General features: G+C 43.1%; 2 protein-coding genes across 2 annotated transcripts; both read right to left on the bottom strand.

The window, feature by feature from the left end:
* Positions 1 to 1,383: 1,383 nt before the first annotated feature.
* LOC104073087 (serine/arginine repetitive matrix protein 2-like) lies at positions 1,384 to 9,657 on the bottom strand (the record flags this gene model as incomplete). The annotated part of the gene is made up of 2 exons (XM_009572750.1): positions 7,281 to 9,657; positions 1,384 to 7,182 (listed from the first exon to the last, which is right to left on the bottom strand). Coding segments are annotated over exons 1-2 (8,176 nt in total), but the record flags the coding sequence as incomplete, so codon positions are not given.
* Positions 9,654 to 15,128, bottom strand: LOC104073086 (protein SON-like; the record flags this gene model as incomplete). Its single annotated transcript, XM_009572749.1, has 3 exons — positions 9,654 to 11,327; positions 11,595 to 12,532; positions 14,962 to 15,128. Coding segments are annotated over 3 exons (2,779 nt in total), but the record flags the coding sequence as incomplete, so codon positions are not given.
* Positions 15,129 to 15,645: the final 517 nt, after the last annotated feature.

Here is a 15,645-nt window from a genome sequence, read left to right as displayed (position 1 = left end):
GTACTTAGATGCTCTGGACTTTTTAAAATTTGGTCTACCCAGCAGACAAGTGAAATTGCAAATTTAACACAAAGCACGGGCATCCAAATTACAGCACTCAAAATCCTCCAAACCCCAGAAGTTCTAATGCCTATTTTACTTCACCGATTCATTCTAGTGTTGGAAATACTGGGTCATTTCTACACAGCATAAATTCCAAAGTCTACTTCCTAGGTATCTCTGAAAAACATTCAAGGGCCTTGAGGAAGTCCCCTCAAATCTCCCACTATGTAGCCTGAAAGCTACTTACAACCAGCCACAGAAAAACATAAGCACTGAATAAAATGTGCACGTGCATAAAACACAATTACACATAGAATTGTTAATAAAACAGTATTTTGCTTTATTAAGGAAAAAAGCACGTGTGGCCCTATCACAGAAATAGGGAATGAAAATAAAGTACATCTTACTTGATCTGCCAGTTTGCAAATACATGAGTTGCACTATCTCTGCAAGCATACAGCTCTACAAAAATCCTAAAAGGACAACATTCCTTCACTTCTTAAGCAGTATAAGTATATAGATACAGACTTGCTACATAATCAAAGTATGGAGGCAGACTCAAGGATGCTCATTAATTCTCATGTTCTGTATAAAAATACTTCTCTGGTAGAGGGGCTTCCATGGTAACTTTATGAGACAGGACTAAAAGGATCAGAACCTGAAGCGCACAAAAGGAGGCTTCCTCACACACAAGAGCTCATCTCTCAAAATTAAAACCTTCTTTCTCCTTACGTAACTTAGTACCTAAGGAAACTATAAGGCCTCTCTTCCTCCAGTCACAGAAAAAAGATGCAGTTCATTAGCATTTTTTCTTTTATTTTCCAATCAGCTGGGCCTGGGAATATTTTCAGGAACAAGTCCTCCTTTCCGTTAAGTTTTTACCATGGGAAAGAGGCAAGACAGAGTAATGGAAACAGATAAACAAGCATTACAGCTGACGACAAAGGTAAGAACTCTCCAACTGGCACTTACTTTCAAATGTTCTTTCATGCCCAACTTGTTCTCAGGAAAACTAGAAATTCCTAAGTTTCTCACAGAGTACTTGGCCTTTGCTAACTATTACAATGAACAATGTTCCTCAAGACTGCAACACACTACCTTTGTATAAAAGCTCTATAACCAAGATATAACCTGCTCTAAATACACTTGCATCCAAATGGTAAGCATTGATTCAGCTCCAAAATAAGAAGTTCCTTCTGAAGTCACTGCCTAAAAGTAATGCACAAAATGACTACCAAGAAATTTCTTATCAATGGAACAGGGATATGTTAAAATAAGACTATGTAAACTAACACAGTACCACCTAACCATGGAACTACTGAAAATAAAATTATCACTTACCCAAGTCTGTAAGACGTTTAGGTGACCTGCTTGAAAATCGTTCCGATGACCTTGACCTACGACGATCAGGTGATCTGCTGTATCTTCTTCTCCCTGAAGATCTTGATCGCCGTAGTCGAACTGGTGACCTACTAGAGCTCCGTCTTCTTCCTCTTGATCTTGATCGCCTTTGACGAATAGGTGTTCGACTCCTGCTCCGTAATCTGAGTGATATTCTACGATCTCTTGAATCTGATCTTCTTCTTCTTCTGTCAGTAGATCTTGATCTATTTCTCTGAGATCTCTTACGCCTGTCTCTTGATAAAGAACGCCGTCTTCTCGATGCTGACCTTGACCTACTCCTCCTTCGATGCCTTGAACGTGACAATGAACTAGACCGAGAGCGACGATTAGATTTTGATCTTGATGCTCTTCTCCGTGTTACTGATCTGGAGCGATTCCGTCTAGAGCGAGATTCTGTATCATATCTCTGGGACCTGCGCTGAGAAGACCTGGAGCGTCTGCTTCTAGACCGCCGTGAAGATTCTTTGTCTACTGTTTTTTCAACAGATTTGGATCGACTCCTTTGGCGAGCAGTGGACCTGGAGCGTCTACGTCTTGACCTCCGTAAAGACTCTTTGTCTGCTGCTTTTTCAACAGATGTCGATCTACTCCTTTGGCGAGCAGTGGACCTGGACCGTCTACGTCTAGACCGCCGTGAAGACTCTTTGTCTGCTGTTTTTTCAACAGATGTGGATCTACTCTTCTGGCGAGCAGTAGACCTGGAACGTCTACGTCTAGATTTCCGTGAAGATTCTTTGTCTGCTGCTTTTTCAATAGATGTGGATCGACTCTTTTGGCGAGTAAGAGATTTTGAGCGTCTGCTTATGGATCTTCGTGAAGACTCCTTGTCAGATATTTTATCAACAGATTTGGATCTAGATTTTTCACGTTCAGAAGACTCAGAACGCCTACTTTCAGGTTCCTGTTCCTCCAATCTCTCCAGAGGCATGCAATCATGTTTGTCTTCATCTGCCAAAGAGGCCTCCACATCCTCACCTTCTTCACCAGTGGTAGACCTTGACTCATGCTCATCTGATGATGTGGAGTCTCTTCGTTCAGCTGTCAAGGAGGGCTCCACATCATCTACTTCTTCACCAGTGGTAGACCTTGACTCATGCTCATCTGATGATGTGGAGTCTCTTCGTTCAGCTGTCAAGGAGGGCTCCACATCATCTACTTCTTCACCAGTGGTAGACCTCGATTCACGCCCATCAGGGGATGTGGAACGTCTGTGTTCAGTTGTCAAAGAGGGTTCCATATCCTCTACTTCTTCACCGGTGGTAGACCTTGACTCATGCTCGTCTGATGATGTGGAATCTCTTCGTTCAGCTGTCAAGGAGGGTTCCATATCCTCCATATCTTCACCAGTGGTAGATCTCGACTCATGTTCATCTGAGGATGTGGAGTGTCTACGTTCAGTTGTCAAAGAGAGCTCCCGGTCCTCTGCTTCTTCACCAGTGGTTGACCTTGACTCACGTCCATCAGGAGACATGGAGCGTCTATGTTCAGCTGTCGAAGGTTCCAAATCTTCTATTTCTTCACCAGTTGTAGACCTTGACTCATGGTCATCAGAGGACGTGGAGTGTCTACGTTCAACTGTCAAGGAGGGCTCCCCATCTTCTATATCTTCACCAGTGGTAGACCTTGACTCACGCTCATCAGAGGATGTGGAGTCTCTTCGTTCAGCTGTCAAGGAGGGTTCTGCATCCTCCACCTCTTCCCCAGTGGTAGACCGTGACTCATGCTCATCAGAAGACACGGAGCATCTACGTTCCGTTGTCAAAGGCTGCTCCAGATACTCTGCTTCTTCACCAATGCTAGATCTTGACTCATGCTCATCAGGGGACGTGGAGCGCCTATGTTCAGATGTCGAAGAGGGCTCCAAATCATCCATTTCTTCATCTATGGTAGATTTCTGGTCATGGCCTTCAGGGGACACAGACCGTCTATGTTCAGAAGTCAAAGAGGACTCCAGGCCCTCTTCATCCACGGGAGATTTCAGCTCATGACCTTCCTGATATGAGGATGTGGAATGCCTACGTTCAGATATCAAAGAGGGCTCTAGATCCCCTGTTTCTTCACCAGGGCCAGATTTCACACTGTAGCCATCAGGGGACATGGAGCACCCACTTTCAGGCATTAAAGAAGGCATTGCATCATTCATTTTTTCAACTGGGATAGATTTCAAGTCACTATCATCAGGGGACATGGAGGCTCTATCGTTTAGCATCAAAGGTTCAAGACCACCTACTTTTCCAACAGTGGGGAATCTCAACTGCTGGCCATCAGGGGATGCTGCATGTTCATTTTCAGGTGTTGGAGGAAGCTCCTGCACATCTGCGTTTTGAACAGGGGTGAATCTTACCTCCTGCCTCTCGAAAGATAAAAGATGGTAATTTTCAGATGTCAAGGAAGAACCCACATCCTCTGTTTTCTCAGCATGAGTCAATCTTGATTCATACTCTTCAGGGGACAGAGCACGTTCATTTTCAGATGTCAGAGAAGGTTCCTTAGCCTCTAGTTTTCCAGCAGGGCTAGACTGCAGCTCCTGACCTTCAGGGGACATGGCACATTCACCTTCAGACATCAAAGACAACTCCTGCACCTCTGTTTTTCCAACAGTAGACTGCAACTCCTGGCTATCAGTGGACATTGAACTTTCACTTTCAGATGTTTCAGAAGGTTCCTCCATTTCTTCTTTTTCAACAGGACTGGATCTCAAATCATGGCCTTCAGGGGATACATCATACTCATTTTCAGACAGCAAAGCACACTCCTGCACCTCTGTTTTTTCAGTAAGAGTAGAGAGCAACTCCTGCCCTTCGGGGGATGCAGCATATTGACCGTCTGATATCAGTGAAGGCTCCTGCACCACTGTTTTTTCAGCAAGGGTAGACTGTAATCCTTGGCCTTCAGGGCAGATGGTATATTCACTGTCAGATGTCAGAGAAGGCTCCTGCACCTCTTTTTCAGCCGGGCTGGTTGTCATCTCCTGGCCCTCAGGAGATACAGCATATTCATTTTCAGACAGCAGAGAACTCTCCTGTACCTCTGTTTTTTCAGTAAGGGAAGACGGCAATTCGTGATCTTCAGAAGACACAGCATATTCGTTGTCAGGTACTTCAGAAGCCTCCTGCATCTCTACCTTTTCAGGAGAGCTAGATCTCAACTCCTGACCCTCCCAAGATACAGCATAATCATTTCCAGACATCAGAGCAGGCTCTTGCACTTCTATCTTTTCAACAGGGGGTGACTGCAACTCCTGGCTCTCAATGGACACTGAACATCTTTCTTCAGACATCCGATAAAGTTCCCGCATCGCTGTTTTTTCAGCAGGGGTTGATGTCAGCTCCGGGCCATCAAGCCCTATTGAGTATTCATTTTCAGACATTTGGGAAGGCTCCTCTACCTCAACTTTTTCAAAAGAGGTGGATGTCAACTCATGACCATCAGAGGAAACAGAACATCTGCTTTCCAGTATCAGAGGTGGCTCCTGCACCTGTATTTCTTTATCATAGGCAGATCTCAACTTGTGGCCATCAGGGGATGCAATGCATTTCAGTTCAGATGACTTTTGCACCTCTACTTTTTCATCAGGGACAGGTCTCAATTCATGACTATCAGGCAACAGGAAAAGTCCACCTTCAGATGTCAAAGAAGTCTCTGGGGCCTGTAGCTTTTCAGTAAGTGTGCTTACTGATTCACAAACATCAGCAGACTCGGAGAACTCACCTTCCAGTGGGACAGGAGGCTTCTGTATCTCCATTTTTTCAACTGCAGTGGATGTCAATTCATAGCCTTCAGGGAAGACAGAACACCTAAGCTCAGATGCCAATGACAGTTCTGCACCTTCTGTTTTCTCACAGTAATTGTGTTTTGATTTATGGCCATCATGGCACACAGGAATTCCACTTTTAGACATCAAGAAAGATCCTGCACCCTCTATTTTTCCAGCAGGCAGGTATCTCGATTCACGCACTTCAGAAGATTCAGAGCAGTCAATTTCAAGTACTTGTGAAAGTGTCGGACCGTCTAAATCTTTGTCTACAGATGATCTGGACTCATGACCTTCAGAAGACTTGCAGCTTTGTCCTACAGTTGTCAGTACAACTTCCCGCACTTTTTCAAAAGATGATGCCGAAATGAGGTCATCCGAGATCTCAACAGGACCACAATCAGATGTCAGGGAAACATCTGGAACCTTGACTTTTTCAACAGATAAAGATCTTTGTTCATTTCCATCAGGTGACTTGAAGGACCCACCTTCAGACATCAACGGAAGCTCCTCTATTTGTGCAGCAAAGCTGGATCCTGATTCATGTCCATCAGAAGACTTGAAGCATCCACTGTCAGAAGCCAGAGAAGGCTCCTGCAACTGGCCCTTTTCAATAGGCAAGGAGGCTGACTCACAGACATCTGGGAATGCAGAGCATGTAACTTCAGGTGCTAGCAAAGATTTTTGAGCCTCTACTGTTTCACAAGATAGTGACCTTGACTCAGGGCTGTCAGCCAACTTGGAAGATTCACTTTCAGGTACTTGCAAAAAGTTCTGAAGCTCTGTTTTTTCAGCCGGGATATGTCTCAATTCACGGCCATCAGACAAGTCAGAGAGTACACTTTCAGACATCAGAGAAGACCCCTGAACCTCCGTTTTTCCAGAGGATGAGGAGATTGTCTTGTAATCATCAGAAGATACAGAGCATCCACTTTCAAGTGTCAGAAGAGGCTCTGGACCCTCTATTTCTTTGAGAGAGGTAAATCTCGACTCATCTTCATGGGATGCGGAGAGCTGAAATTCTGTTATTGAAGAAGTTTCTGGATCTGCCCTTTTTTCAACAGATGAGGAACTTGACTTGGATGTGGAGTATGTAACTTCAGGTAGTGATGAAGACTCCAGAGCCACTGCTTTTTCAGCTGATCCATTTTCAGATGTCGCAGAAAGCTCCGAAACCTCTGTTTCTTCCACAGGCATGGATCTCAATTCCTGGTCATCTGGAGTTTTGGAGCTATCAAATTCAGACATGACAGAACACTGCAGACCCACTGTTTTTTCAACAGACGAGGAGCTTTTCTCTTGACTATCAAAAGTTTTGGAAAATCCACTTTCAGATGATGGTGGCAGCTCTGGGCCATTTATTCTTTCAACAGACAAAGCTACTGACATGGGACCATTAGAGGATTTGGAGCTGCCTTCACTTGCAAAAGAAGGTTCAGGAACTTCTGCTTTTTCAAGACATTTGGTTGCCTCCTGAAGTTCGGAAGACTCCACACGCTTGCTACTGCTCTTTACTGAGGATAACTTACTCTCTCTTTTTTCTATAGATTTGGACCTTGACTTAACACTATCAGAGGACTTGGAACGTTTCCGTTTGGATTTTTTTGAAGATTCCTTGCGCTTTTTTTCAACAGACCTAGACCGAGACTTGTAACGTTCAGAAGATTTTGAGCGGCGACGCTTAGATTTTCGCGAGGACTCCTTCTTTTTTTCCACTGATTTGGATCTAGACTTGTAACGGTCAGAGGACTTTGAGCGCTGACGTTTAGACTTCCGCGACGATTGCTTTCGATCTCTTTTTTCTACTGATCTGGATCTAGACTTGTAACGGTCAGAGGACTTTGAGCGCTGACGTTTAGACCTCCGCAGAGATGCCTTCCGACCTCTCTTCTCAACAGATCTTGACCGAGATTTTGAACGATCAGAGGAACCAGACCCTCTATGTCTGAACCTCCATGAGTATTCTTTGCCCCCTCTCTTTTCTGAAGACCTGGATCTAGATTTAGAACGGTCAGAAGACCTGGAACGTCTGCGGCGGGATCTCCAAGAGGACAACCTGCTCCCCCTCTTTTCCACTGACCGCGATTTAGACCTGTAGTGGTCAGACGACCTGGAACGTCTGCGCCCAGACCTTCGAGAGGACAGTCGCTTTTCCACTGACCTGGACTTAGATCTGTAGCGGTCAGAAGACCTGGAACGTCTGCGCCCAGACCTTCGAGAGGACAGTCGCTTTTCCACTGATAGCGGTCAGAAGACCTGGAACGTCTGCGCCCAGACCTTCGAGAGGACAGTCGCTTTTCCACTGACCTGGACTTAGATCTGTAGCGGTCAGAAGACCTGGAACGTCTGCGCCCGGACCTTCGAGAGGACAGACGCTTCTCCACTGACCTGGACTTAGATCTGTAGCGGTCAGAAGACCTGGAACGTCTACGTCTGGACCTTCGGGAGGACAGTCGCTTTTCTGCTGATCTGGATTTAGACCTGTAGTGGTCAGACGACCTGGAACGTCTATGTCTCGACCTCCCAGAGGACAATCTGCTCCCTCTCTTTTCTGCTGATCTGGATTTAGACCTGTAACGGTCAGACGACCTGGAACGTCTGCGCCTGGACCTCCGGGAAGACACTCTTCTCTCTCTCTTCTCCACAGATCGGGATCTAGATTTGGAATGCTTTTTTCTGGAATCTGAATAGTTTCTGCTCCTAGAACGTGCTCTTTTAGAGGTCAAACGCCTGGAAGTAGAACGCGACCTTGATTTTTTCTTCCGCTTCCTAGACCTGGACTGAGACTTGGAACGACTCCTTTTTTGTTTCTTTGCATCATGTTTTTTATCACTGCTTCTATGGCTACTTTTTTCAATAACTTTCTCAAGTCTCATCAGAGTCTCCCTCATTCGTGCCGCCACATCAGGTTGCACATCGGATGTTTCTGAATCTCTTTTCTCTGACTCCTGTTCTGGAGTCGCTTCTTTGACAGCCTCAGCTTGTGGAATGACTTCCGACTGGCTTGTCCCTGCCACAAGTACTGGAACTGCTTCTGTAACAGTCTCAGGTACTGGAGCTGCTTCCAAATCTTTTGTCTCTGCCTCCAACCCTACAGCTGCTTCTGCATCTTTCAGCTCTACAACAGTCTCAGGAAGAGGAGCTGTTTCCAAATCTTTTTTTTCTGCCACAGGAGCTGGAGCTGCTTCCAACTGGTTTGTGTCTCCGATTATTTCAGATTCAGGAGTCCCTGCTGAATCTTTTTCATCTGCTGCATGTGAAGAACTAAAAACTGTTTCTGCTATTAAAGGCTCAGATGCTCGAGTTTGCTCTGCATCTTTCTTCTCGACCGGTATCCCGCATTCCTGAGCTTGACTTGGAACTCTCACATCCTCCATTTGTTGACCCTGCACCCCTTCTGCATATTGTACTTCTGCTGCCACTTCATGTTCCAGTGTTGTTTCCAGATCCTTCATGTCCCCTGGTTTTGGAACTGCTTCAGAAGATTTCATTTCAGCAGCACTCAAGATTTCTGGAGTCTCTTCTGTACTCTGCCATTCTGCAGCAGGTTTTGCTTCTAGAACTGCTTGCACATGTTCTTGCTTTTCAGGGCGCAGAGATTCTGGAACAGCTTCTGAAGCATCCTCTAAAACATTCATCGCCCCCACACTTCCAGATTTTGCGGAAGTTTCCAAACCTTGGATATCCACGTGTACCTCAGGCTCTTCAACTGTTTCAGAACCTTTCACCCCTACTGTTGCAGACTCTTCCATACTTTCCAACAACCTCACTTCTCTAGCTTCTGATGCTGGCTCCAAATACTTTGCTTTCATTGCTTTCTCCGTTTCTGAAGCTTCTTCCAAATCTTCTACATTGGTAAGCGAGGGCTCACTTTTTTTTGTGCTTGTCCTCCTTGTTGCAATTATATATTCTACAGTAGGTCCCTGAGTTCTCACATCTGTCAAAATCTTAGATTCCAAAGTTCCTTTCAAGTTTCTCACTTCTGTCACTATTTCTGATGCCATAGTTTTTTCTTCCACTCTAGGAAAAGATTCTAATACTGCTTCTGAATGACCTTCTATTTGTTCCCATACAGATTCTGAACTTGTTTCTAAAGTTTGCACCGTCACTGTTTGCACAGGTTCTAGTATTCCTTCTTTACTCCTTGCCTTTGCTTTGTTTGGATCTTCTGGGGTAACTTCAGAATGCCTCATTTCACTAACCACCTCAGATGCCAATGTCCCTCCCAAGCCTTGTGTTAGTGTCCTTGTTTCAGATCCCACAACCATTTCCAAATTTTTCATCTGTCTTAAGTGTGAAGTTTTTGATCTCGCTTCCACATCTTTTACCTCTGCAACTGCCTCAACTTCCGGCAAGTTCTCTAAACCTCTCACTTCTACAGTGGCAGAACCGGTAGCTAGTTCAAAATCCTTTATCTCCCCTACCACCTCAGTTTGAGAGGTTCTTGTATGTGTCATGACCTGAAACTGTGAAATGATGGAACTCTTTGTTTTGCTTGCACCAAGAGGTTCTGCAACTGTTTCTGCATGTTTTGGTTCTCTTCAACTTCCGGCAAGTTCTCTAAACCTCTCACTTCTACAGTGGCAGAACCGGTAGCTAGTTCAAAATCCTTTATCTCCCCTACCACCTCAGTTTGAGAGGTTCTTGTATGTGTCATGACCTGAAACTGTGAAATGATGGAACTCTTTGTTTTGCTTGCACCAAGAGGTTCTGCAACTGTTTCTGCATGTTTTGGTTCTCTCTCTGCTGTGGTTTTCAAATGCATTGCCTCGGACTCTCTAACTGGTTCTATGCTTACACGTGCAACCACAGGTTCAGGAGTCCTTTCTGACCTTTCTTCTAAAGCAAGAAGTCCTGGACTTGCTTCCAAGACTTTGCTACCCATTTTGGCTTCAGAACACACATTTTCTCCTAAGCCCCTTGCCACTGCAAGGGTTCCAGGCTGCAAGACTGCTTCCAAAGCTTGTATCTTTGCCATACCTACAGACACTGGATCGCCTAAATCTCTCAGACCTTTCACGTGCAGGTGTGATGAAGATGTCTTCATCTCTGCCCCGGCTCTGTCAAGGTCTGCTTCTGAATCTTTCCTTTCTGTCTCTGCTACAGGTCCTATAGTTGTTTCCAAACTTTTTCCTGGTCTCACAGATCCGACTTTCATAGCTAGGAGACTGACATCTGAGCCTGCTTCTACTCCTGCCATACTATCTAGATTTATTTCTGAACCTTTTGACACTGCTGTTGAATCTAGTGTTGCTGCTAAACCTCTGGCCACAGTCCCACAATGCACAGCTTCTTCTGAAGCTTTCACACCTTCCATCTGCAAAGACAGCGAGGCTGTTTCCAAAGTTTTTGCTTCCACCACAGCCATTGGTCTTAGGACTCCTCCTGGACCTTTCACGTCTTCTTTCTGCAAAGACAGGGGAGTTGCTTCCAAACCTCTCACATTTGATTCACTCTCAGATCTTGATTCTCTCAGCTCCTCCGGTTGTCTCAGTAACGAAGAACCTTCCGAATCTTTTGCCTCTGTTACAGCTACAGGCTTGAGAGTAAATTGTGAAATTTTTGAAGCATTAGTATTTTCCAGTTGCAGAGTAGCTTGACTTGTTTCTTGACCTTTTACTCCTGTTAGCACTGCAACTTCCACGGTTGCTCGTGGACCTTTAAAAAGGTCCGCCATCTGGATTTCTGGAGTTGTTTGGGGAACGAAGGTCTGCACAACTGCTACGGGTTCTGAAGTTGCTCTTAAACATTTTGCCTCTGCAACCACATTCACATCTGTCAATTCTGCTGGAAGTGCAGATTCCTGGGTTCTTGTTTCTGTCAAGACTTTAGGTTGTAGGAACACTCCTGATGCATTCAGCACTGTTGCAGGATCCATGGTACCTTCCATATCTTTAACTACTTCAACTTGCAGACATTCTCGAGCTGCTTTGACATCTTTTGCTATAACACCCGCAGGTTCCAGGATTGTTTCCAAAGTTTTGGGCTTTACTACAGCAATTGGCTGCAGAGCTTCTTCCAAAGCTTTCACGTCTTCCACATGCGCAGAACTTCTAGCTGGTTCAGTATCCTTCACTTTTGTAACAGCTCCTGGTCCCAGGGGTGTTTTGGCACTTGTTATTTCCACCTGGGTCACAGAAGTTGCTGCAGGTATTTTAAAAGGATGTTGCAAAGATACATCTGCCTTCAAGACACTTGAACCCTCCATAGGGCTGCACTGCGTCACTCTCAAATTATCAGGTAGAATTGAGGGCTTCAGGGCTGGCTCCAAAGTTCTGCTCACACCCCCTAATTCCAAAGATCTTTCCACATTTTTCACATTTCCCATATGCAGAGATTTTTCTGTTGCTTCTGGAATTTTCACTTCTTCCACGGCCACAGACATGTGAGTTACCTTCACAGTATTCAGATCTGCCTGATTTGCAGATTTAGGAATTGTTGCCACATCACTTGCCAAAGACACAGATTCTGAAGTTGCTTCTAACTCTTTTGCTCCCTCCTGTGCCACAGATTGTAGAGATGCTTCTGAATATTTCAACACCTCCATGGTCTCAGACTCAAGAGCTGTACCCAAAGCTTTTACTTCCCCAGTGCCTTTAGATTTCAGAATAACTTCTGAACCTTTTAGTGCTTCTATTACCTCTGAAGCTAAAGCTGCTGCTGAATCTTTCTGAATTTCAGATTTATTGGCAACTCCAGATGGGATGCTAGATGAAGTCTCATTTCCAGTATCAACAAGAACACCCTTTTCAGTCACATTAATAGCTATAGGATAAATATTTTCTTGAGCCTGTTTAATTTGTTCTGCTCTAGTGCAAATTTTAGTTTGAGTCATAGTAGCACTTTCTTGGATATCAGATTGGCTGCCTTCTAAATTAAATGGAGGATTTGTTGCACACAAAGTCCCCTTCTCACTTCCAAGATTTTCTGTAGATTGCTGAGAATCAGTTCTTGAATGAGAAACAAGTCCTAAAGCTTGTCTATCAGGCTCCTCACTTGCTGTTAAGCACAGTTCTTCTGGCTGCATGTGGACAGCCAGATTTGCATCTCCAAATCCTCCATGCTGTACACTCAATTTGGAGCTTGATTTCTCTGGCATCAAGTGAGAAGCAGGCTGCAAGTCTGCATGTTCTCCATGACGTGTGCTCAGCTTTGACTCCTTTGGCTGCTTTTTATGCTTTTTCTCTTTCTTCCTTTTCTTCTTCTTTTTCTTCTTCTTCTTGCTTTTGTGTTTCTTGTTCTTCTTTGATTTTTTCCTAGGAATTTCATCTTGAGCAGTAGAGCTTCTTTTTGTAGACTGAGTACTATTTTTCACAGTATTTTTGTCTACATCTAGAAAAAAATGATATTTTCCTTGTAAATGTTATTAAAACTACATTTCAAAGATTTTTTTTTAGACTAGTGACCAAGTACATGGACAGAAGTACAAAAAATTTAAACTTGAAACCCATGCCTTCTTCACTAAACTACCATACACAAATAGCACAGACTTCCTTTTCAGCCCTCTTACGCTTCATCTCAGGAGTCACTTTAAGTAAAAATAACTAATTCTTCTTTCAAAAAGTTAACCAAATCTTCTTGGTCAGCAACACAGTTCCAGTGGGAACATGACTCTTTCCAAGAACTAGTTGGATATACTTCCACATATATTCAACTGGGCAGTGCACTCTTCCAGGAGGCTGGAGATGTGCTTTTAAACTACACCAAGCTGCACATGGAAGTGAAACAAGAACTCCCATTTTCCAGACAAATTATCTAAGTGGTGGTATGCTTATTGTATAAAATGTGGCCGACCCATTATCCCCTACTATGCTTTAACTTAAGTTACTAGTGTGTTAGAAATTATCTAAGCATATTTACCGACTAAGTTCCTCACTGGCTAAGTTCTTCAAACAAATCTGGGGAAACAGCACCTACTTCCCCAATCCCGAACAAGCTTCAAGGCATTGCAGGCAACCAGCTGCTCAGACTGGACTGCAGTTGCCACAAGCAACTGCAAAACTCCAAGTATCTAATGGAGCTTTTGCTTCAAACAGGAAAGTAACTAATAAATTCAGGTGACTGCAGGGACAATAAATCACTGAGGGGGAAAGAAAAGAGGGAGACTGAAATTTCAATCACCTTCTTTTAATTCTATACCTCATTTTCCTCTGAATTTAACCTGTATTAGGCTCTTGCCTTTCTTTGGATCTAGTGCCATGTTTTCATGAAGAAAGCACTTCTATTGAAGGCAACTTGTTATAATTTCTATTAAATACGAGCTATATATTCAAGTCTGCCTGTATGTTACCTTCAATGATTGTATTTATACCGGCCAGTGCAGCAATATGGATTTTCCAATTATAATCTGGCTGTGATTACAAAGCATACTCTTTCAAGTGAGCAATGCAAAATCATTCAAAAACTGTTGGTAATTGCGATACTATTAAATGAACATGACTTAAGATTCCATAAACAAGTATCTCAAGAAGTTTTAAGCACACACATTTTTACGGAATAAACAGCTTAACAAAAAATAGTGTTTCCACCAACATTGTTGTGAATGCAATGAAAGAGGACAATGAAGCAGAGTCAAATGTCCTTTTCTACACATCATTTTCATATAATCTCTGCTGTCCAAAACCAATATAACTCCTTTCCAGATATGAACAGTGGGAACGTTTACCGTAAGTTAAGTTTATTAACTTTCCAGGTAATAGGTCTCACTTGTTTATTACCATGTTAGCTTGCCTCATTCTTCCAAGACAGAAGAACGAAAATACAAAAAGGAAAAAACCCAGATGCCAGCCTGAAGTGCTGCTTGTACAGTGAAAGACTGTTGAAAATGCTCAAGGTAAACAAGCCACTGTGCATAAAAGAAAGAAAAAGCAATTCCAACACCTTGCAAACAGAATCTCTGAAATAAACAATTTTCTACACTGCCTCTTAAAAAAAAAAAAAAAATCACTCTGGAACCATACTTACCAAACACATAGCAGTCACCTACGATTCAACTCCAAAAAATCAGAAATGCAGTAATTAGAGTCCTCATCTCACTAACTCTCCTGATTCAGACATTTTACAGAAAGGACTAGTCCCATGAGAAGGAATACTCATATGTAACATTTTGGCATAATAAATCCAGTAATTTATTGAAGTTACGAGATTTCTCCATAAAAATTTCTTAACCTTTGGAAGATTGCACTCTGAGTATCTACATTTTAAAGGTAAGTGCATTATTCATTTTAAAACAACAAAGCATCTTACTCTGACAGAACAATTAATCATACAGTTCTGAATTCTAATAAATGATTTTTAGAAATAATCTTGCAAACCAATCCAAAACAACACAATAATGCTTCTATCCATCAGTACTAGCTTTGTTAGTAAGAACTGCTCATTAAGACCCTGAAGTAGGTATATACAAAATAAAGCATAATTATATAGAGAGAGACATTACTTATACGTTTTAGCATTATTGTAATGGAGAGAAAAGAAAAATATATAAATAAAATTTTGCACACTAAGTAATGCTTTCGTAGAATAACCTGCTTCAATTTTTAAATTATGTATTTCTCTGTCCATCTATGGTTGTAAATCACAAGTAGACAAAAAAAATACTTAACAAACATTACAATAAACATACAACTTTTCAGATGAAGCTCGATGAGCTTCTAAAGTACTGAAACGTACTTTTTCATCTCTGTAAAATTGATTCAATTTTAAGCACTATGACAACCTTCTTAAACAAGAATATATTTGCCAAATGTGTTTTCATTTACCTGATTTGCACTGCAGCTCTGTATCAAGGGCTCCAGAGAGCACTTCCTCTATTTTCTGCACTATCTGATCATTCTGACGACTCCCAGCACCAGCAACAGTGTCATCTGAAGGGTTGGCTTGCTCAGCTGGGATTGTGTCACCATTGGGCTGGCCTTCTACCTTTCCACTAACCAAAAAAAATATCAACATAATACAAGCAATTTTGAGCCTTTTTGACCTTTTTTTTTAATTCATAAGCATTTATTATACTCAACCCTTCAAAACAGTATTTTAGCCTCCTGAAGAAGCCATGCTTTTAGTGAAACATCTGCCTTTTGATTAACTTTCCCTTATTCAGAACAGAACACGTTGTGACAACTGAGTATTAGGCACAAGGCAGGAAAACATGTTCTCAAACATGCCACAGTCTCCGTGCTTTATATAAGAACTTGTACAGGCTCCCCTCACACAATAAGCACCCATCACTCACTCTTCTCCAGCAGATTTTGCTTACTTTGCGAGATAAGGCTGGGGAAAACTAGGCGAGCTTAAATGTGCTAAGACCAGTGAGACAAATCGCACAGACGCTCGCCCCTTCCCCTCTTGCCCCGACACCAGAGACCAATACCGAAAACCCGTAAGCGAAAACGGGTGCGCATTCACCAGGAGACAACGCGTGCGTCCGCCCGCCCTTCCCCCCGCCC

The sequence above is a fragment of the Fulmarus glacialis genome, unplaced genomic scaffold (genome assembly GCF_000690835.1).
Source record: "Fulmarus glacialis isolate BGI_N327 unplaced genomic scaffold, ASM69083v1 scaffold43282, whole genome shotgun sequence".
In the NCBI taxonomy this organism is placed as follows: domain Eukaryota; kingdom Metazoa; phylum Chordata; class Aves; order Procellariiformes; family Procellariidae; genus Fulmarus; species Fulmarus glacialis.
The sequence above is the reverse complement of the archived record's forward strand: the minus strand, read 5'-3'. Positions and strand labels throughout refer to the sequence as shown.